The 22,015-nt window shown below is 45.2% G+C and overlaps 1 protein-coding gene across 1 annotated transcript; it reads left to right on the top strand.

Annotated features, from left to right (window-relative positions):
* Positions 1–623: 623 nt before the first annotated feature.
* cep192 (centrosomal protein 192) lies at positions 624–20,323 on the top strand (the record flags this gene model as incomplete). The annotated part of the gene is made up of 47 exons (XM_083679432.1): positions 624–778; positions 1,055–1,159; positions 1,280–1,434; positions 1,560–1,621; positions 1,716–1,860; positions 2,098–2,213; positions 2,298–2,387; positions 2,495–2,647; positions 2,755–2,905; positions 3,007–3,221; positions 3,487–3,606; positions 3,744–4,128; positions 4,298–4,450; positions 4,571–4,635; positions 4,782–5,000; positions 5,455–5,596; positions 5,720–5,811; positions 5,926–7,066; positions 7,264–7,393; positions 7,731–7,899; positions 8,105–8,954; positions 9,080–9,228; positions 9,564–9,794; positions 10,015–10,140; positions 10,235–10,375; positions 10,552–10,615; positions 10,799–10,938; positions 11,388–11,480; positions 11,601–11,719; positions 11,838–12,029; positions 12,269–12,359; positions 12,526–12,705; positions 12,917–13,177; positions 13,457–13,578; positions 13,977–14,086; positions 14,323–14,485; positions 14,641–14,816; positions 15,061–15,184; positions 15,373–15,478; positions 15,622–15,823; positions 15,976–16,052; positions 16,173–16,268; positions 16,486–16,605; positions 16,942–17,054; positions 17,232–17,358; positions 17,972–18,030; positions 18,696–20,323. 47 exons carry the CDS (start codon positions 624–626, stop codon positions 18,826–18,828), a joined length of 8,328 nt encoding a protein of 2,775 aa, XP_083535558.1. The 3' UTR covers positions 18,829–20,323.
* Positions 20,324–22,015: the final 1,692 nt, after the last annotated feature.

The following is a 22,015-nucleotide window of genomic DNA, read 5'->3' as shown; positions in this document are numbered from 1 at the left end:
CGGCCCAGTCTGTTGAATTTAGGCGAGCTGGTTCCCACTCTGCGAGGATCGGGGAGTCTGGGGACCCTCTCCATTTGTTTTGATTACTCGTTTTGTATTCTTGGAAAGTGCTGGACTTAGTTTCTCTTCGGTAAGTGAAATTGCAAACTTGTGGAGTTAGAATTAGAATTCCTAATCGGTGGGATGTACGTGTCAAAGTATATTGTTTGAAGCGAGCCGTGACAAACTTTTCGTCGATGTGTCAAGTAAGTGCTAAAACGTTTTGTGCCAGGCCTGATTTGACGAGTGACTATCAACTTCTACATTGTAGCTTGGGGTAGTGCTTTGCTGGTTAGTGAAGTTAGACTGGAAAGCTAAACTTAGTTATGACTATGCATTGCTACTGTACCTTGTTCAGCACCATGCATGCCATTGTCAACAACCTCAGTGTTTTTTTATAAGCATCAAGATTTGTTTGTTATAACTAGCCAACGTTTTACTTACAACAGTAACTTGGCATCTTGATGAAGCTGAACCTTTTTGATTTAGACATGTTTGACTAAATTAGTCATGTGATAGAAAGTGAAAAGAGTACTCCTTCCCTCTCTCTTAATAGTTGATGATCTACAGTTAAACTTGACAACATGACAGACATCGAAGATGAGCCCTTTCCCAGCTTCCTCTCAGCCTCTCTGAGCAGCAACCGTGCCACACTGGGGAATGTGACATTGGGCTCTACTCTGGGGCTGCCAGTGGCTGCCTCAACTGTGGCTAAAATTAGAGCTGGAGCAGACAACAGGTGGGACTACACTACGCAGCTTGAAGAGGCCATATCCACTGACTCACACCTCTAACAATGTTACTCTTAAACATCTCCAACACTAGCCTGGCCGTGGTTGCTACAGATTTGTTTGTGCTATTAGCTAAGTCCTTTGCAGTTGCTATCATGTCTGGTGTTACAACGACAGGAGTTAGGGGCATATAGCCCAAAGCTCTACAACAATGTTACACTTGCATCCCTCTGTTTAGAACAATTTGTTTTTATGATCAAATCTTATTGTGCCCTTTGTTATAGAGGAAATCCTGTCGAGGCCTCTTATTTGGAGGGTGGGCAGCTCTCACTGGCCAACTCACAATCCTCTGAGAAGGCAAAATTCTCTCTCAGTTTCAAAGATGATTTGTGAGTACATAGGACATTTTATATGCTCATCATGCAAGTCATGTTATGCAGTCCAGTTTTAAAGAAGTGAAAGGTTTGCCCACTCATCACTACCTATATCCATCTCACTGTACTACGCAGGGATGATGTGGACGACTTTATTGCGGCCCATCGTTTCTCAGACATGTTGGTGAAGGTAAATTTGGATGAGACAGAGTCCAGAACTAAAGCCTCCTTACAGGGATCTCCATCGCAGATTGGGTCCTTCCCCTGGCGTCCCTCTGACCATGGAAATGGTAAGAAAGGACATGGATATTCATATTTCTACACACGTATATTTAAGACATATGTTTGTTTGTATGGAAACATGAAATGCTGACAGAGCAACTTTCTGGTTTTCTTTTGCCTCCACCTTTACCAGATCTCTCATCCGGCCTGTTAACATTTACCAATTTGGGAAATAAGGACGTGATGGATGTAAAGGTAGTACCCTCGTTCAGTTTTTTTAGATGGTGATATATTTGTAATGCGTAATACAAAAATAATGGTGATAACCTGCCTTCCCTTGTTTCTACAGGCCCTGTCCCTCCCAGTGACAGTAGAGGAGGAGAGTCCAGCCAGCGAGGGAGCTGACAGTGACCGCTTCAGTGGCAGTGTCTCCAGCTTCCTGGCCAATGAGAAGCTCATGTCTTTGGACAGCTGCATCAACAGTGATGTCACAGGTCTGACCCTTTCCCTTTGACCCTTCCAATGCGATACAATAAAGCGACTTGCAATAGGGTGTAGTTGCCCCCTTGACACTGATCCTGGGTCAGGTTTGCATTTCCCACCTAATGGTTAAAGGTAGGAGTTGGGTGTGGTAAGCTTATCCTAGATCAGTGATCATGGGCAACTTCACTTGACTTTCTGATGATTAATAAGAACATCGTTTGAGATGTATTGTGTTTTACCATCATCAGATGATGACATTGATGTGAACAACATGCATGATGATGAGCTGGACCTATACTTCAACAAGCTGGTTCCCCCGGCCATGCAGAGAGGCAGAGTGGAGGGCCAGGAGATTCCTGCAGCTGTAAATATCTGTCTCCCCACATATTTATTAACTGCCTGTTTCTTTTTTTTCATTGGTAACATTGACATTGCATTCATTTTGTAGGTCCTGCCTCCAAATCAAGAAAATTCATCATCACACCCAAGTTCTACAGAGCCAGAGAAGAATAGATACCAGTTTCTGGATGACTTTGAGGTAGGCATAGCTTGTTTATGAAGTTATTTGGTATGCTGTTTATAGATCAGTCAGTCATACACCTCTTTGCCTGAATTGCTGAGTCCTTGGTTTGTTTGTTGTGGCAGGAGGACTTTCAGATGCCTGACGTACGGCTGGCCGCCACGGGCATGGACTCCTGCCCTGCGAGTGATGAAGAGGACACTGAGGACGAGCTGGAGGCAGCCAGGCGACACAGTACTACCAGACCCAGGATGCTGCCCAGCACCTCCAGGCAGCTGGTGAGCGCTCCCAGTCCCCTTCACCTCCTTACCCTGTTTAGTCTGAAACACCAGAGGGAGGTGATGTTTCACTGAGTTGTCTGTGTTGTGTCTGTGTCTGGGAGCAGGTAGGAGAGAGCAATCGTCCCAGCTTCAGACCTGGGCTGGAGGGAGGCAGCTCTGACGATGAACCTTTCACTGGCCGAAATCCACCCTCTTTATCTGGAATTGAACATAGGCTCTCTGCTGAGGGTCAAGTTATCAATTCACCCGTAACAGGTAAAAAAAAAACAGTGCTTTAAGTATAAATATTGATTAAGATATCCAAAGCTGTCAGGTATAGATGATGGAGTTCATGTGTCATCTTTGTGGGACACCAGGAGATGGAGGAGGAGGGGACGGAAGCAGTGGAAGTGAGGAGAGTGGGAATGATGGAGGAGTGTCGACCATTCCTCTTCCCACAACCAACGTCCAGACCACCTACGATGTGCTGCGGGGCCTTGGGATTGTAGGGAGCAGCGGTGTGGGAGAGGACGAAGATGAGTTGCACTCTCTACCGGGACTAAGCCGGACCGACCACACCAGACACAGTGAGGTAACTAAGCAGTCCTGCAGTTTCCTCTATTTAGTGTCATGACGTATGATTTTTCATACAGGCGAAGTGTGTCATGGTACACATGGAATATCCCAAACCAAACGAAAGTGAGTCAAATGTGCAGTAGCTCTATTCCAGAGAGTAATAGTCATCTACACTTTGTATGGTAAAAAGCTAGCGGTAGGGCTGGCTGAACAATCTGTGATGTACATGTTACATGGAATGCCTAATATTATCGGTCTGACATATTTACCATGTGTTCCAGATGGGTGATCGGGTTGGTCCAGTGGGGACAGGAGAAGCCAGCTCCACAACTGCAGCCTCAGGACCTCAGAGGATTTCCCCAGTCAACTGGAGTATGACTTTAGACCGACAGGAGGCTTTGGTGAGTGCTCTATGGCAGGATGCACTTTATCTGTGTACTACATACTGTACATTAAACTAAGCATATCAAAATACACACTAATTTTGTCTTTGATCCCACACTTTACAAGTCTAATTGTTGTCTGAATTGCATTGCAGGATGCCATGGACAACACAGAGTCTGCCCCAGCAGCAGAGGGCGTGTTGGACTCTCTTTATCTGAGGAACGGTGCAGGACACTGGAAACCCCAGGACATGTCCAACACAGCAACCTATCTCCAGGGCACCCAGAGCAGCTTCCACCTGTCACAGGTTCTCCCTCCCTTCAGTGATGAGGAGGAGGATGGGGAGAGTGGGAGACCTGTTCTGGGGCTAAGGGGAGGACCCTGTGGGGATTCCACCATACCTGAGCCTTCAGACACTGAGGAGGATCCTCTCTCCACATCCCTGGAGCCCAAATACCTCTCCCAGAGCTTCCACCAGGAGGACTCTGACGATGGCTGGAACCACTGCCCTGAGAACCTGGAGCTGGAGTTCGGACAAGGTGAGCTTCAGTCTTCCTGCAGTCACACAGACTCAACAAAACATGTTTTATCTCATTGAGACTAATCTGGATAAATAAAGGTTGAAGACAAAATATACAAATGTAGACCATAGCATTTGTGTTTCATCATCAGGGCAGTGGATTTTACTGTGCTTTGTATGTTTTCCAGGTGCAAATGTCCCTCATAGTGTAGTGTATCAAAATGAAGAGGGGAACTGGGTGACAGATTTAGCTTATTATTCCTCGTTTGAAAAAGAGGTGGATGCAAACTTGTCTGAAGAGGTTGTTCACCAGATTCAGGCTGAGGACTTTGTTCCAGGCAGTAAGTATGAGTGCTTTACAGACTGCAGCAGTCCCTGAGAATATAGACTTATTCATTTCAAGTTATGTTTTGTAGGTTTATGAAAATGCAAATTGTAAAGCAAAGTATGTTTCTGTCCAGGTAATGCCATCGAAAAGATTATTGAAGATCAAGAGGAATTTGAGAAGGAACATCAGTTCATGCAGGTGTGTTATCAGTTTTGACATAATAGCCTCCATGAAAGTCCTTCATGGTGTCCTTTGCCTTTTTTTGTTTCTCTCTTGTTCCCCAAGTTGTTGTTTTTTGTTCAGTATTAGTATACCTACGCTGAGAGTTCGTTGTTATTCCGCAGGAGGAGCAGATAGAACCTGCAGGCAGCAGCCCAGGTCTGGCTGACACCTCCTGGAAGCTGCCAGCCAGCAGTCACATCCTGATGAGGGCCTCCCAGGTGTCATCTGAGTTTGACAGGGGGAACCAGAGCTACCTGCGCCTCTCCCTGGGGCAGTTCTTCCTGCAGCGCTCCGAGGCTCTCGGCTGCCTGGGGGACAGTGACGAGGATGATGTCAGACGGGTCAGTGTCTTCATTATGAATGCCAGTCCCCTCTTCAAAAAAAGAGGGATCCATTAGCTGATTTCACCTGTTTTTTGAGTTATGTGTTTTAGATTTATGTTTATTTTGGTGTCACTTCAACAATAATGCATCAATGAACAATACACCAATACAGATTTAAAATCACATTGTGGACCACTCAAAGTATAATACATAATCTATACATCATTTGTATCAACATATTTAATACAAAATGTCATCTAGATGCATGTGTGCAAAAAACATGTAGGCATTTATATATTATATATTTATAATATATAATGCATAGGATTGCAGGCTTTGGCACAGGCATTTACATATTTTTTGTTTGTTTAATGTACTGCACTATTTAAGGCACAGGAACAGTAGTGGATAGTGTTGATGTACTGGATTTATGGCATAATCACACTTATGATTTCACCATTGTTTTGTCCAGCCGTCCTTTGGATATGTCATCACCTCACCAGAGAAGAGAGAGCCTTTTCCTCTGATTCGGCCGTCAGAGTTTTCCTCTAGAGAGAGCTCTGTCCACAATGATACCATCAAGCACAGCGATGCAGACAACACTATGAATCCAGGTACACTCTGGCTCCATTTGACACTTTTGTCATCACACATTTTGTTACTTAGGCACGGTAATTGTAAGAGTAAGTGTATAACATACAATGTTTTCCTCATATTGTGAATGTGTTTATTTGTAGAGGACTTGGACAAGACCCTAGAGGCTCCAACCGACAGGGAATCACCAAAGGGAGATGCTGATCCAGTGGCCTGTGAAATAGACAATGCAAAGGTCAGTTCTAGTGGATGACAATATTTACCCCCTTACTGAACTTACATGAATAAACAGAAAGAGCTGTTTCTGCTCATCTCTATAATGTTTCTGTTTTTTTTATGCTTTCATTAGGATCAAGCCGTGCCTTCTTATCTCTCGGAGGACATGGGGTCGGGGTCACTCAACCAGAGTTCAGACTCTTCCAGCAACAACAGTAACCTGATGCTGAGCATCAGCACCATCGCCTCAGCCATCGCCGATGCCTCCATCAGCTCTGACCCCTCCCAGCTGGCAGCCATGATCATGGAGCTATCCAAGAGGAGCAGAACCAAGTCCCGCCGGCCTGGTGTGCCCACCTCGGTGCATCCAGCCCAGACCCAGACCCAAACCCACTTCCAGATGGACCAGAGCACCCTGCTGGACACACTACAGAAGAGCACATCCCCTGGCGACCTCAGTGCCTTTGACATTGAGAAGTACCTGAAGAAGACAGAGGTGTCCGCCAGCAGTGACAGTGACACCTCAGCCTCTCCCTACTGCTTCGACATGCTCAACAGCTTCAACACCTCACACAGGAAGTCCCAGACTCCAGAGGAGAATGGAAGCTCTGCTCAGCTGGAAGAACACACTACAGAACGGCCCTCCAGTGCCAAGAGTTATGCCTCTTCTGGAGGAGAGACTAAAGCATGTAATACCTCTGCTGCCTCACCAAGGCCAGGCTCTGGCCAGGGCATAGACCCAGGCCCAGGTAACAAGGGGGATGTGAGGAGAAGCTCCATTCCTCGTCCAAAGGCAAGCTGCATCCCAACACCATTGGCCAATCCTGGCAGAAGGTCTGTGGGTTCAGGTCAGTCCTCCACAGCCAAGCCAGCAGCTGATGGCAAAGCTGCCGTGGGTAAAAACGACCCAAAGTCAACTGGTTCTGTGAGCAGGAACGGCACAGAGAGTGGGGTCAAACTGGGAACCGTCCGTCCACATTTATCCAACACCCCAGCTTTAGGTTCCTCCTCTCAGAAGGGAGAGGACCCTACCCCTGCTCCTGCTCCTGGTCCCAAGACCTCGCCAGGCTTGAGGAAAGGCCGCTCGGGGCTGCCCTCTCTCAAAGCTACTACCCCTCCCTTACAGAGACAGAGGAGCTCAGGCTACCAGGAGAGACCCAGTGCCTCAGAGAAGAGACTCCCAGGGATGAGTCCTGCTGCTCGTCACAGCACTGTGGAGAAACATGTAGGCTTCTCATGCCAGAGTCCCCAGCCTGCTTCCCAGCGCACATACGGTGAGAGAATCACAGAATTATAATATGTTTACGCATACTTCTGTGGTGAGTCTGTTGCCACGAATATGGACATGTAAATAGTCATTAATCGCATAAATCTATTCTCCTTCTGCTTACATTGTTGGTGTAAAACTAGCACAAGCAAAGTGATTCAAAATTAGGTTGTGTGTTAATGTGCTGGTCTTTGTGTTCTGCAGATGTATTTAAAGCTAGCACACTGGAGGATGCTGCTGTAGGTGTGGAGGAGAGCCAGTGTAAATTTAGGCCGTCCACCTCTCCTCTCACCCAATCCTCTCCCAGCCAAACCTCCTTCCCCAGCACCGATGAGTATGTGGTCCTATCTATCTTATCACCTCTGAATTAACAAAAACACATTGTGTATATATGAAAGATTGACTGATGTAGTCCTTCAGGAAAGAAAACCCTAAATCCAAATGTTGAATAGGTTCATTGATTGATTGACCTGATAATATAACCTTATATAACCTTTATTTATCCAGGTTAGTCTCATTAAGAGTCTCTCTTGAAATGGAGATTTTTTGTCCTCAAGAGTGACCTGGTCCATATAGATATACAGTACACAGTGCATTTGTCTGATTTTTGGTACTCTTTCTTCTACTTGACTTTACTTTTGTTTCTCTCTGGTCCCTACTTGTTCCTACAGGACAGTGTCGTCTCCGTCCTCCAGTATGGGGGTAGGGAACAGGCGGCCCTATGAGCTCTCCCCTGAGTCTACCTGCTCCAGCCCCAGTTTGAGCAGGCTCACCTACATCTCCATGAATGACAGCACCGCGCTCAACAGCACTGGCGTGCCCACACCTGACAGGCAGAAGGTAGCAGACAGAGACTGTGTTATTGAACCTCATACGGTTTTTGGGTGGGATTCTTGATTGTTAATGCCATGTTTTTTATGGTGTTCAACTGGTTTTCAAAGGCAAAAACACAGCAACGTCAACATACACCTTTTTAGTTTTCTTAAGTTATGAATGAATACGCAATAGATTAAATTGAACACCCCTAATTTCTTCCTTTCCACAGAGTAATTGCACTATGGCACTGAGCACAACTATTATCAGGTCAAGTCCAACTCCACCAGTGGAACAGGATGCCCAAACGGGTCAGGATGGTCCAGATTATCGTTCTGGAGACCATCTTGGACCGCCCAAAAGCCTTGATCCACCTCACCACCAGTCCAAAAGCCCAGAGCCTCAGTACCACTCTAAAAGTCCTGATCTGCGGAGTGGCTCCGACCTCGGTTGCACCCGCAGTCAGAGTGAATGCAACTACCACTGCGGGAACGAAAACCTGTCGTCACAATACGGACAACACAAGCGCCACTCTGAGCCGGGTGTACGACAGCTCACCAAGGTCGACTCAGGCTACTCCAGTAACCTGAACATCCAGCAGCCCAGCACAGCCGGCCAGACGTCCCAGCAGTGGTCTGCCGTTTCAGCCCAGAGGAGTGAGGCCTATCCTGGGGGAGGCTTCAGCCTTCCTCCCTCCTTCTCCTCGGAGGACATGAGGTACATGCCCATATCCAGCTTCAAGCCTCAAGGGGCTCCTGTAGACCTCCCTCCAGGCCTACCCACCCTCCTCACAGGCCGTTCCCTCTTCAGCTCCCAGCTGGCTCAGCAGTACCTGGGGACTGATGGGCCTATGCACCCTGGTCCCTACCACATGGGGGCAGCCAATGGCCTCTATGGTGTGTCCTCAGGCATGCCTGGTGCTGAACCGTCAGTGCGACATTTACACAGCTCAGGGCCCGCTGGGTACCAGCTACATCGCTCCCATCAGAACCCCATGGACCCTGGTATGATGGGTATGGGCAAACCCTACAACCAACACAGTGTGGGCCCGTGGTCTGCAGGTGGCATCCCTGAAATCCGAGGTGAGACATTCACCCATCAAACTGTCTTGAATGTGAATTACAGGTAATTCCATCAAGCTACAAATGTTATGTTATGAAAATTAAGACTCATCACCATTCTTCTCCTCCCTATTCCTTCATTGCAGCCCAAGTTGTCGTCCCAGAGGAGTTGAGGTTTCCTCATGCCTGTTGTGTTGGTATCGCCTCCCAGACATCGCTGAGCATCTTCAATCCCTCTGAGCGCTGGCAGCAGGTCGGCATCACCGTCACTAGCCTGTCTATCGATGGGGAGAAGGTGAGACCTTGCTAATTGTAAATGTAGGGGAAACATGCAATGTTTTGCCATGATTTGTCATATGAAAAGATGTTTGAGTTTTGGAAGTATGTAAATGCAAGCAATGCTAAGAAATATATATATATATATATATATATATATATATATATATATATATATATAAAAAAGTGTGTGTGTGTGTATATATATATATATATATATATATATATATATATATATATATATATATATATATATATATATATATATATATATATAAAATGTCAGGTCTTTTAAATGTAGGTCCCTTAGATAACCTCACTGCTGTTTCACCATGATTTCCATTCTCTACACAGGTGGAGAGCTTCCCTTACCAGTGGCTGATCGTGAAGAACAAGACCATCATTGGTCCTAAGAGCACGGAGGAGCAGAAGGTGCTCTTCATCCCCCCTCAGGCTGGGGTCTACCAGTGTGTCCTCAGTGTGTCCTCATGGCCCTGCTCCTCAGAGTCTGAGAGCATGGCCACAGCCGAAGTCTTCGCCAAGAGGGTGGTCCTTGTTGCCATGGCAGAGAACCCTGCTCTGGAGGCGAGTGGACTGGGCACTGTTCCTTGTCTTTAATAAAAAAAAAAACTGTTTCATTTTATATCCAAAAACATTTGGATCACAATCTACTGTTCAACAGAGACTAACATTGTTCAACAGTAGATTGTGATCCAAATGTTTTTTGTGTTAGTTGAGATATCATAATGTGAAATTATGTTGGAATGCATATTGTTATGTGCTCTAAAATGGTTTTGATTTACAGATTGATGTCGGCAAGTTGGGCTGTTTAGATTTCGGAGATCTAACAGGCGGCAGTGCCAAATCCCTCCCCCTGAAGCTCCTCAACAGGACTCATGCGACCGTGCCTATCCGACTGGTCATCAGTGCTGTAAGTGGACACTGTTGCTTAGATCTGCGTTGCACAATACTCTTATCTCTGTCTATTGTCTGAAATCTGTCATACTCTCTTTGTGCTCTTTCAGAATGCCACAGCCTGGCGCTGCTTCACCTTTTCCAAGAGCCCTGTTGCTATGACAGCTGAAGGGTCACTACAGGCGGGTAATGTGACCCCACTGGCAGCCCTGTCTGTGATGAACCACGTGATGCATGCCAGCTACGGAGAGGTGATTGTCTGCCAGCTCTTTCTCTCTCTTAATCCCATGATCAACAAAGTCAGGCAGGCTGGGACAGCTCTCATTTGTGTCAGAAGTATAAACAAAGAGTGACTTCCTAATCAAATAGTTTGAATGGTTGAGTTGTTTGAGTGATTTTAAACATCTAATTTTATTATGTGTTTCAGAATCCAGAGAGCTTCATGGTGTGGGTTCACTTCCACGCTCCTCAGAAATATTCATCCTGTGCAGGTACTGTACAGTCTCTGTCCTACTGTAGCAAAATATGTCACTCTGACTTGTTTCAATTCAATATGACTATTAATCCCCAGGGGGAAATTAGAGGGACATTGGGGATGAATATAGTCATATTGAATTGAGTATTCACATCAGTCATCCACCGACCGTTGCTGATATTTCTGTGATGTGATGCAGGAGAGCTGGGGCCAGCGGATGAGTACAGTGCGCGGGTGGACATCGAGGTGGACTGTCCAGGCCCTAGTCATGTGATCAGGAGTATCCCCCTCAGAGCCAGGTCTGGCACAGCCAGAGTACACGCACCCAAGGACCTGCAGGTAGGAACCATGGTGTAGAATTTCTGAATTCTACACCATGAAATTTGTCATTTGTTAAGCGATCTAACCATCAAATCTCCCGTTGGTTCCTAATATTATATTCAAGACATTAAACAATGAACGAAATATCAGAAATAAAGTTACATAATGAAAACAAAAGTATGACTGAACAAGGTTGCTGGTTTATTCCTTCATGCATAACTATAAATGTATAAGGAGGCCAAATATGTATTGTTTATAATAAAGTGCAAATTATAAAATGTCTGTTTAGAATCAAGTGCAAACTATAGAATTTTACACTTTTTTTCATTTCGCGAAATATCTCATTTCGATATTTCGTCCCTTGCCTAGACCTTATCAATGTTCACCTTGGTATTACTGGTATTCAGTAGTTGGGTCTTTTTCTTTCTCTCTAATTTCTATTTCTTTCTAATCTCTATCTTCTGCAGACTGTTTATCTGTCTGCGCCGTTTGGTAAATCCAATAAGCAGACTCTGCCTCTGAAGAATGCAGGCAACATTGATGTGCAGCTGAAGCTCAAGGTATTTTGCCCTTTGCTTTTCTTATTAGATCTGTGGTTTGAGTAAGCCTCTGTGACATTTTGGCACTGCGCTGTGTGTGGTTGATATTGATATTTCTCCCTCCTGTGGTTGTCTCTGCAGAGTAGCGATGGCGAAGACTGCTTCTCCGTGAAACCTGATGAGCTTTCTCTATGTGCTGGAGAGGAGCAGGGAATTGTGGTCTCTTTCACTGCACAGGGTGGTAGAACGTACAGGGAAAGGTACACCTCTTCTCTCCCCTTTCACACACTACTTAGACTAGTATCATGGCTTTGATTGCAGAAATATCTGAAACACCCTGTAGCTGTTCTATAATGTGTTTTCTCTGTTTGGTTCCAGTGTGCTCACCATTCTGGTGCTGCCCTCAGGCCCCCAGTACGAGGTGGCTCTGAAAGGAGAGGTTGCCTCAGAAGATGCTGGGAAGACTCAAACTGCACCAGGATTGGGCACAGTGCTGTCCAGTGATGTGCCACCCATCCTCTCTAACAAGCAGTTCATGGCCTGGGGAGGTGTCACACTAGGCAGAGCTGTGTAAGTACTGCAACATTTGATATACTTTTCCATACAAAAGAAATGGTGTGTAGTGCTCGTTTTTATAGACCTTTCCATGCCACAAATGAATGCACATTGCTGTTATGGGAACAAGCTTTGGGCTGTCATATTAATTTCATGTCATAAACAACACCACTGTGGCAGGGATAGGGGAGCCATGAAGAGGTTCATTGTTGTTGCCAGGTATTTGACCTGAGTGTCTCTTTTATTGCTATTAGGCAACAGAAGCTTGTTCTTCGAAACAACTCCCCCAACACTACACAACAACTCCGCTTATTGATCAGAGGTCAAGATCAGGACTGCTTTCAGGTATGAACCAAGCTTCAAAACCTTTCCAATGCTATATCAACATATCCTTTAGATGTCACAATGATAAGACTGTTTTGCTTGTGTGACTCAGGAATACACACACATGTTAATTTCAAGTTCTTGCCATTCTTCCCTTCTCACCCCTGTCCTCAACTCTCTGTCACAGCTCCAGAGCTCCTTTGGTCCTGAGGAGCGGCTGACCAGACACCGGGAGCTCTCCATCAGGCCCAAAGAGGACGTGGCAGTGCACCTCCTCTTCGCCCCCACACGGGTGGCCTGCATGCTGGCCAAGCTGGAGATAAAACAATCTGGTGTTCGCCCATCCCAACCTGGGATCAAGTTCACTGTGAGTCTCTCCCAGTCATAAAAGATTAACAGATTTTGCTTGTGAATTGTTATTGTTGTCACTAGCCATTGCAAGTGACCTTTGGTTGGTTTTGTTTTATTTTATTTGACAATTATTAAGACTTCAGAGGTCCTGAGTGGTTATGATATCCACCACTTGGACCAACTATTTTGTTAGCATTAATCCTCTCTCTGCATCTCCTTCCTCTCAGATCCCCCTCTCGGGCTATGGAGGAACCAGCAACATTATCCTGGAGGAGCTGAGGAAGCGTGCTGACGGCTACTTGGCCACTCTGACTGGCATCGCTGCTGGCCGGGTCAGCAAGGTGTGCCTGTGTGTGAGGAACACTGGCTCCAGGGCTGCCTTCATCAAAGCTGTGCCTTACTCAGACCTGCAGAGCCGCACCGTCATGGACTCCTCGCTCATCAGCCTCTCCCCCTCACAGTTTGTCCTGAAAGAGAGGACTCAAGAGGTACGAGACGTGACCTGACTAAAAAGCAATAGTGCTCACTTCTGTTTCATTATTAAAATGATCACATTCCATTTGCTGTTGGGTATCTGGTTCTACGCTTCTGATAACCTTGGATGCTCATTAAGACAAATGTTCTGTGGCAACTGTTCTGTGCAATGACTGCATAATTATTTGGCAATTTAGAACATGATCCAACCACACATTTTACTTTTTTAAGAACTTGCCCCTGTGCTGGATTGTGATAGATACATTATTGATCTGCTGTCTCTGTCTGTGCAGGTGATCACAGTGCTCATGAAGTCCACCAGTAAAGAGCAGGCTCAGTGTCAGTCCATCAACGCTCTTCTGGCCACCATCTGCCTATTCTGTGGAGACGAGGTCTCGCGTCAGCAGTTTAGAAGGTGAGGCACTGTGGCAGCTGCCTCTCAGTGTTTCTCCAATGGACTTGTGTCTATACTTACTGTATTTCTCTAGTAAGTATAGAAAGTAAGTACTTAGTGTAGATACCTACTGTATGTGCCATAACTGTGATCTTCCTTCTTCTGGCATTGTGACTGCCAATGGCCCCTGGTCCAAGCATTGATTACTTTTTCTTATGATGACTGATGGATAGATGATTCACTTACTATGTATTTGTTGTAAGTCGCTTTGGATAAAGGCGTCTGCTAAATTCCATAAATGTAAATGTGATCTGTGAACATGCATGTAATCATACAGTATAAGATGTGAAGAGGTTTTATCCCCCTCAGACCATTAGTTCCTGATTGCTTCACTAACTGTTCCTTGTCTGGCTCTATAGGTTACTGCTGAGCAAACCAGAGGCTGGGAAGAAAGTGCTGTCTGAGAACAACCTCCTGAAAGGCATCAGCTTCAACGAGAGGTTCCTTGGAGAGGAGGTGGTCCTCGAGGGTAAGGTTCAGCGCTCAGTAGGCCATATCCTTGACATTTAGCTTCCGAGAGTCAATTTAGTGTAGCAATATCTTTTCATTAAAAAACTTTATTCTCATATGCATATCAAACAGAAAGATATAACTGTAATTCTCCTTCTGAATGGAAGGGATTTAGGGATTCATATTTTCTCACACTTGGCTAAAAGTATGAACTAAGCTTTTGACTCCTGTTCCCAATGATTTGTCGTCCTGTAGCCTATGACCTGCCCCAGAGACCCAACGAGGCCCAGATCTTCTTTGGGAACATGAGTAAGGTGGTCCTGTCTGTGCTGGGAAGTGTGGAGACATCTGACTCTGGAGAGAGCGACCATGTTGAGCCCCTACGTCCTACCCCTAGGCGGGGCTCAGAGTCTGACAGGTACAACCAGTGCCAATGGAAATGTTACACTTCAAAATACTATCTTAATCATGTGTTGAATCAGATATGTGTTCTACTGCCCTGTCAATGATGAAGACCATGTTAATGATCATGATGTTGATGACTGTGTGATGTTGCTGTGTTGTATTTCCTAGTGGTTTTGGGAACTCTGATCGTCACATCAGTAACGTGTCCTTGGATGTCCTCCCGGTGAAGGGCCCTCAGGGACCTCCCTTGGCTGTTACAGAACCCTCACTGAAGGGTTCCTCTGATAAGCAGGACTCCTGGACCGTCCAGCCTGAGCAGCTGGTTCTGACTGCTCCAACTATCAGTGAGTAGCTTTTGTTTGCAATGTTCAAATACTGTTCGCTAGTAAGCTTGCCTTAGAGATGTAGATCAGTATCGATTATTAATGAGAACAACCAATTACCTAATGATGTTGGCATCATTTTTAATCTTTGGAGAGGATATGAAATATGATATTTGGGGATATGGTAGTTACCACAATACAATTCTTCCAAATGAGTTTTAAGACCAGAACAGTCCATTTGATTGTATGTGCTTTGTCTTCATAGACGGTGCAGCCAACACCAAACATGTGCAGATCCAGAACCATTCGTCTAGAGAGCTGAGCTTTGAGTTATCCTGGCCAGCCCACTGTCTGACCATCACCCCTCAGCACGGAATCATCGAACCACAGTACGAGTCCCTATCACTCAGAAGTCATGATAACTGCATCAACTGCTGTTAACTAATGGCCATTTGAATGTTGCACAAGCTCTTGTATATTTTTCTTCCTTTAGCTCATGCCTCGTCTTGGCTTTTACTCTGTAACAACATACACGGTAGAGAATTTCATAGTACTTTTGTTCTTTTTGTTCACCAAGGTGCCACCTTCAGATTCTCATCAGCCCCAACCCTTCTCTTGCGACCAAGCTTGCCCTGTTACCCTGGAGTGGACAGATCTATGTGCAGTGTGACAACCAACAGAAGGTAGATGTTTTATATGTTCCTCATGCACTATTGTGACTACAAACACATACCCAGAACAAGTTATTTCACACTACATTGTATTGAATGATGACCGTCATGGTCAGCCTGTTTTAGTTATATTCCTCTCCTCTGCTGTTGTACAGTTCATCAAAGTACAGATCCGTCAGGACCTGGCTCTGGATGTGTCGACCACCCCTGCAGATAAGTCCCTGGCAGCCCTTCCTCCGCAGGCTGCCACCCCCATGCTCCCTGTGCTCAAACCCCAGAACAAGCCTGCTCAAGCCCATGTGGAGATCAACAACCGCACCATAATGTTCCCTGCCACGCCATCCGGAGAGACCTCAGGTGAGACTCACAACTAAGCTAATTTACAAAAGCTAATAAAAACAGAACAATGTCTCTTGAGGAATCTAAAGGCAATGTCCTGCTTGTCTGCTTGTGATGGATTGTTTGCCTAGTGTTGTTTTCACATTAACACTTATTTTCTTCCTTCTCAGAATCTTCTCTGGAAGTGGAGAATGGTGAAGAGGAAGTCAGATGGTACCTCTCATCTTTCGCCCCTCCCTACGTCAAGGTATTGTTCTGTTGGTTCTAGAATATGATTTCATTCCGTTTGACCTTTTGAGTGTGCCAACAGTGCCAGTGCTTCTGTTCTTAATGGCAAAGGTCACAAGCTGTGCTCTCTCTCCCTCAGGGGGTGGACAACAGTGGGGATGTGTACCGGGCCACCTACACAGCCTTCAGATGCTCACGAGTGTCTGGCACACTGGGAGCCCTGGAGAAGATGCAGGTGATTACCTCATACCCACACCAAGGGCTGGTTAGGATTGGTTTACTGATGAGGTTTTGGCAACATATTTCGGTATCGCAGTGCTACAGTGTGCACATATCATATATCCGCACTTCCAAGACATTGATATCTTCGTTGGGATTTGGTTGCAGACACAGCATGATTAGAGAATGCCCTAGCTTGAATTAAAGTTGTTGTGTTTCTTTATGCCTCCCAGGTGCCCATCACCTTCCTACCCAGGGACAGAGGGGACTACGCCCAGTTCTGGGACCTGGAGTGCCACCCTGTAGCTGAACCTCAGCAGAAGAGCCGGATCCGCTTCCAGCTCTGTGGCACGGTGAGTAGGCAGGCAGGCTCGCTAGCTTTAACACAAACCCAATGAATCAGAATGACTGCAGGAATCACTGGGGAAGAAACGAAGGGGAGGGGCTGGGAGTTCTTCATCTTCAGATGTTCAGTGCCTTTTAACATGGGTTTAACTGTGCAAAGTGGGCCATTGAAGAGCCACCCTGCTGAGATTGGCCTGCAGGTCTCATGTGTATGCTGCTTTAGATTAGCATGTTTTGACAGCCTGGCTACAACCAAACAGAATGCTCAGCAAATGGACTGTCAAATAGCTAAAGGCTTAAGAAAAAGCTCTTTGATGTTGTTGTTGGGTTGTTTTGTTTTGAAGGGTGTGAAGGCTGGTCCAGCAGAGGGTCCTCAGGAAGGGGACTGCTCTCTGGTTCGAACAGAGGCCACTGTCAAGATGAGGAAAAGACCTGATGCTGCGGCGAATAAAACAGGGTGAGGGCTTTGGCATTCCAACTTCTCGCTAGTGATGAAAAAAGGAAAGTCCTGACTGTCCTATCAAGCAAACATTATGTATATAGCACATTCTGTACATTCATGCAATTAGTATGTTTAGAGTATATTTCAAGGAGGTTTTTAAAATGTGGATGGTGTTGTTTTGTTTTTCTTCAGACAAGAAGAGGCACCAAGGAGAGGGGTTTATGCACCCCAGGACCTGTACACTTTCCCAGCCACGCGGGTGGGCGAGTCCAGCACCCTGAAGGTCAACATGCGCAACAACTCCTTTGACACTCATGAGGTGAGGACTGACTGTAGAGGAAAATCCATTTTGTATTCTCTTTTTAGTTTTTGCAGCACTCTTCACAGATCTTGCTATTGTTCATTGATGAATAGGTATGGGGTTAATGTTAAACAGTAATTCAAGTACACTCCTAGTTAATTGATAAATTACTAAGTTGAAGATTAACATCCAACATTGATCCCTGAGAGACTGATAATGGTCTGCTATTACAGCATTATTGACCCATACGTATTTGGGAAAGCACTTGACTCAGAAAAGGGATGCTGCATGAAGCGCTTGAATTGTGTTAACTTTTAGGATAGCTGAGGGGGGGGTGGGGAGTGAAAAACAAACAAACAAACAAACAAGAAAAAAAATGATTTGAAAGGAACAGACACCAACTGTCAAGACTTCTCCAGCAAGATGCATTGACAGTCAAGACACCTTTCAACAAACCAAAATAGCCACAGCCCTACACACTCCCTTCCTTGTTTGTTTGTTTGTTTGTTTGTTTCCCATTCTCTGACAATAATTGCATGAATTGTCCCTCTCCCCACTGTGTGATGGATGTCATAACTGCCCAGAGTGCTTTGCATGGTTTTGATGCTGAGCTTCTCTAATTGACTTGCAGCTGAGATTCGTAAACCCTAGGGAGCCGTTCCACATCAAGCATTCCAAATATTCCTTAAGGTGAGTCGGCCCATCACAGATGGTAATTCCTCTTGAATAATCAATGAACGGTTAGTTCACAAAAAAAAAAAAGACAAGGAAAAAAAGCAGTTATGATGTACTACTGAAAGGATGTTGATTGATCTAGTGTGTGTAATATCACTCCTTGCTGCGTCAGCCCTCTGTGAGAGGTGTGAGGTGACGGGACCACAGGGCCAGGCTGATGGGCAGGCTCAGGGCCTGGGGCCTGGGGGGTGATGAGGCTCAAGGCCCAGGGGGCTGGCAGCTACAGGTACTAGCTGTGCTGTGATGCACTAGGTGTGGTGGTGTGAGCGCTGCTGTGTGTGGACCATGGCGACCACCTGCATGTTGTGACTCCTCATGCATCCTCATGCATCTTCATTTCCATTCTCCATGTGAAATGAACCTGTGTTGCTCCATTCTCACCAGTAAATGTAAACTGGCATTTTTCAATACAAATTTTTTGTTTTGTTTTATCAGACAATGCATTAACCAACAGTTTAAATGGGTGTACTCATGATCAACACAGTGCAATAATTCTTGCATCTGCTCATATCACAGTGCAGTGCTTAAATGTGTTCATGTCCATGTTATGTGTGAATGTGAACCCAGATGCGCGTTCACATTGTACATTTTGATTCATTCCCATTTCTACTTCTCTCCAGATCGCAACACTACATCAACCTGCCAGTCCAGTTCAAACCAGGCGTAGCAGGGAGCCACGCCAGCTTGCTGCTCATTCAGACAGACACAAGTGGAAGCCTCACTATTCAGCTGACTGGTGAGGCCTTACCCTAAGTCCTGCTGGCGTTGGGAGGGTGCCTCAGCTCAGAACTGTGCAGACCAGACTGGAACATTGCTGACGGTCACATGAAGGGAACTTCGGAATGTTCGAACTCTGGAACGCAAGAACTCTAGAACACTGGAATTCTGGAACTCCTCATCCTGCCTTATTTACAGACAATGTTGACTAGAGGCTGATTAGCAGTGGCTGACTGAGCCGATGTATACTGCCCCGCCCCATCCTCTCCCTCTTGGCTTAGGCACAGGTGTCCTCAACTGGCCCGTGAACAATGGCTCCGTTTGTGCTCTAGTTGAATGATTTAGTCTGACTGCCCCACAATTAGTCTGTGCTCCTCTGGCATTTCAGAGAGCTGATGATTTTTGTCACTTGACTCTGAATCTGGCATTTGCCTAACCTTGAGTCGTGTCACAAGGCAGCATTGTTGCCCTGTTATGTAGCGGCACAGAAACAGTTGGGATACTTTGGGGATTACCTTGATTTAGTTTCATTGGAATGCTTTTGTCTGATGTGGTTATGGCTTCAGGAATTTTGGTTTTGTAAACCCAGTGTTGCCTTTTCCTCATGTGAAAGAAAGTACCCATTGAAACCAAAGAGACCTTTCCCCTTCCAGTGCCTTAAGTTCTCATCAGTTGTAAGTTTCAAAATGAATGTCCATGAGTGAATGGTTGCAACTTTTTAAAGATTCACAACATTTTCCCTTGGTGTGAATGAGTCACACAGTTTAGTTTTCAGTCGGGAGTACAGGTTTCCTCACATCTTCCATAGGTGTTTATTTTTTGTGTAGCTGGCATCGTCTCTATGGTGATGCTGCTCATCAAAACAGTCACCACCTGGATGGCAGCCTGTCAATGCCATGTGTTCACTTCTGGCGACTTCCCAAAGTCTTATTGGTCCAGATGCACTTAATCGAGTCATGATCAGGAAAGCTCCAACAACATTAGGATGTTTAATAATTACATGTTAAAACATGTCTCCCAGTGGGTAATTTGGGCAGCTTTGTGGTGGTTACCATGGAAAAATTGTCTTTCTGGATAATCACTACATCACCAGTCAGAGCCAATAAGAACTCCCTTTCCTTCGCCAGTGTGTTTGGGCCTGGCATCCAAAAAACATTTGTTTGGAGATAATGAAATGGGGTTGACTAGTTGAGTTTGTTTAAGAATTTTATTAAATTGTTTAATGTCCTGTACAATTTCAAGAATTTGCTATAACTGATTCGGCTATACTGTATGTGACATGGCATTACGTAGGTTTTGTACACAATGTTCCTGTTTATGAAGTGTTAATAGCAAGTACAATGCTTGGAGAAGACTGCCAACCTTCACCCTGAACACATGTTTTTACAAAAGATTGAAAAGATTGAACACTCTTTTTGTATTAGAAATTGCACATGCTTGAAACGGCACATTGTTTGATATATTTGTTATATTGTGTAAAGTTATGTATTTTTAAAACAACGTTCTTAATTAAATAAAGATTTGCCAACTGTTTTTGTTTTCTCTATTTACTCTCCCCAGACAGGGACTTCCCCAGGGTGTTGTCAGGAAAGAGGAAGATTCATTAGGTGCTGTGCTTTGGGGGTCATTTTCCAACCCTCCTGAAAGAGAAGTGTTGCTCAACTTCAAATGTCCATTTTACTTTCGAAGCAGAACTAGTTACAAATGTGATGTGCAGTACTACTGTATAAGTGTGTAAAACCTGTGTCTAGAAGGGTCAGACATTTTAGACTGTGTTTGCACAAGAACTTTAGTTTACATACACATTCTTCATAAACAGATGTACAATATTGAGGGAGTTGTCAGTCTCCTGCACATGGTGCCAGTGCCCAGAGAACATATGGTGGCCTAATTATGTACTTTGATGAGCCTGCGGTCATGTCTGAGAGGAACAAGCCCAAAGCAATCTCATGCCCCAAGAACAGTGCGTCTCAGTGGTGGTCTCATGACCCCAGGTGGCACCCACCCATGTCAACTAAGACTACCCTTGGACCTTGTCTCTCCCCTTGCCTAAGGCAAGGATTTATTGAATTAGAATCACTCTAGGAGCCCGAGCTCCCTGTCTAAAATTATGCCTGGACATAATTTATGATAGTGCTGTATTTTTGGACAAAGGTATAGTCATCAGAGAGAGAGTCATGACCCAACTTCACAGACATAGAATGCATGCTTGTAGAATGTATCTTAGCTAAAACCTCTATTAATTTTACCAAAACATTGACAATATGCAGGATACACATGCACATTGGATAGAGGGCAGGAACCGACACGCCACCAGGGGGCCCATTTGTTTACCGTCTCTGTGCCACATGTCAGAGCTGTCAATATGTATTCACAATTTTGACAGCAGCCATCTCCAGCCAATGACTGATTCGAAACTGCAGAAAAGTCGAATTGTCTCACTATTTTTAGTCATATTTGAGCATTTAAAAATCTTCTGACAAAATGAAAGTCACAGTCACTGTGTTACATTATTCTGCAGATGTCGCTATAGCTTTATGAACTGTACAGTGTACAGCTTGTTCATGACTAGCGGGAGGATGGGGAATAGCTCTGCGATCCTCAGATTTTGCTGCTGATACTGTACAGTCTGGAAGCTGGCTAGTGAGAGCAGTCGCACTTGACGTCTAGCTACAGTACATTCCGACTTTTCGCAGACACTGGGCACGAGCGTAATTATTTTGCAAACTACATTTACAGGTAAGGCGATATGTAATTATGAAATATGAAAATATGAAATACTGTTCTGATGTATATATCGCCACTGATGGCTTTTACTGTAAGCTAGAGGTGGAGTGGAGAGTTGCCGCTTTTCAGAATGCTGCGTGCTGATCTCGCATCGAAAGTTGCTGTTGAGTTGGAGACGCCTTTGCCTCGCACGTTAGCCAGTGCTAGCTAGCCACACTACTGCTGCTAGCAATTTCCCCGCAAACTGGACAGTCTAGCCAAGAATCTTGTACCCTTATCTGAGTTGGTCCGCTAGTGACCGACAATTGCATAGCTACAATAAAAACATGTTTGTTTGTTTATTATAGTAACGTTAGCGAACTAATGTGTTGAGCACACTGTCTGGATAAAAGAAAACTGAATTCATTGCAGAAATGTATTTTTAGCGGGCCATAATTGCCAGCTTGTTGTAGCTTGAAGCTAGCTACAGTAGCTATATAGCTTTCCAGTCAGCTAC

This window comes from Argentina silus (assembly GCF_951799395.1).
Source record: "Argentina silus genome assembly, chromosome: 10".
NCBI lineage: Eukaryota > Metazoa > Chordata > Actinopteri > Argentiniformes > Argentinidae > Argentina > Argentina silus.
The sequence above is the reverse complement of the archived record's forward strand: the minus strand, read 5'-3'. Positions and strand labels throughout refer to the sequence as shown.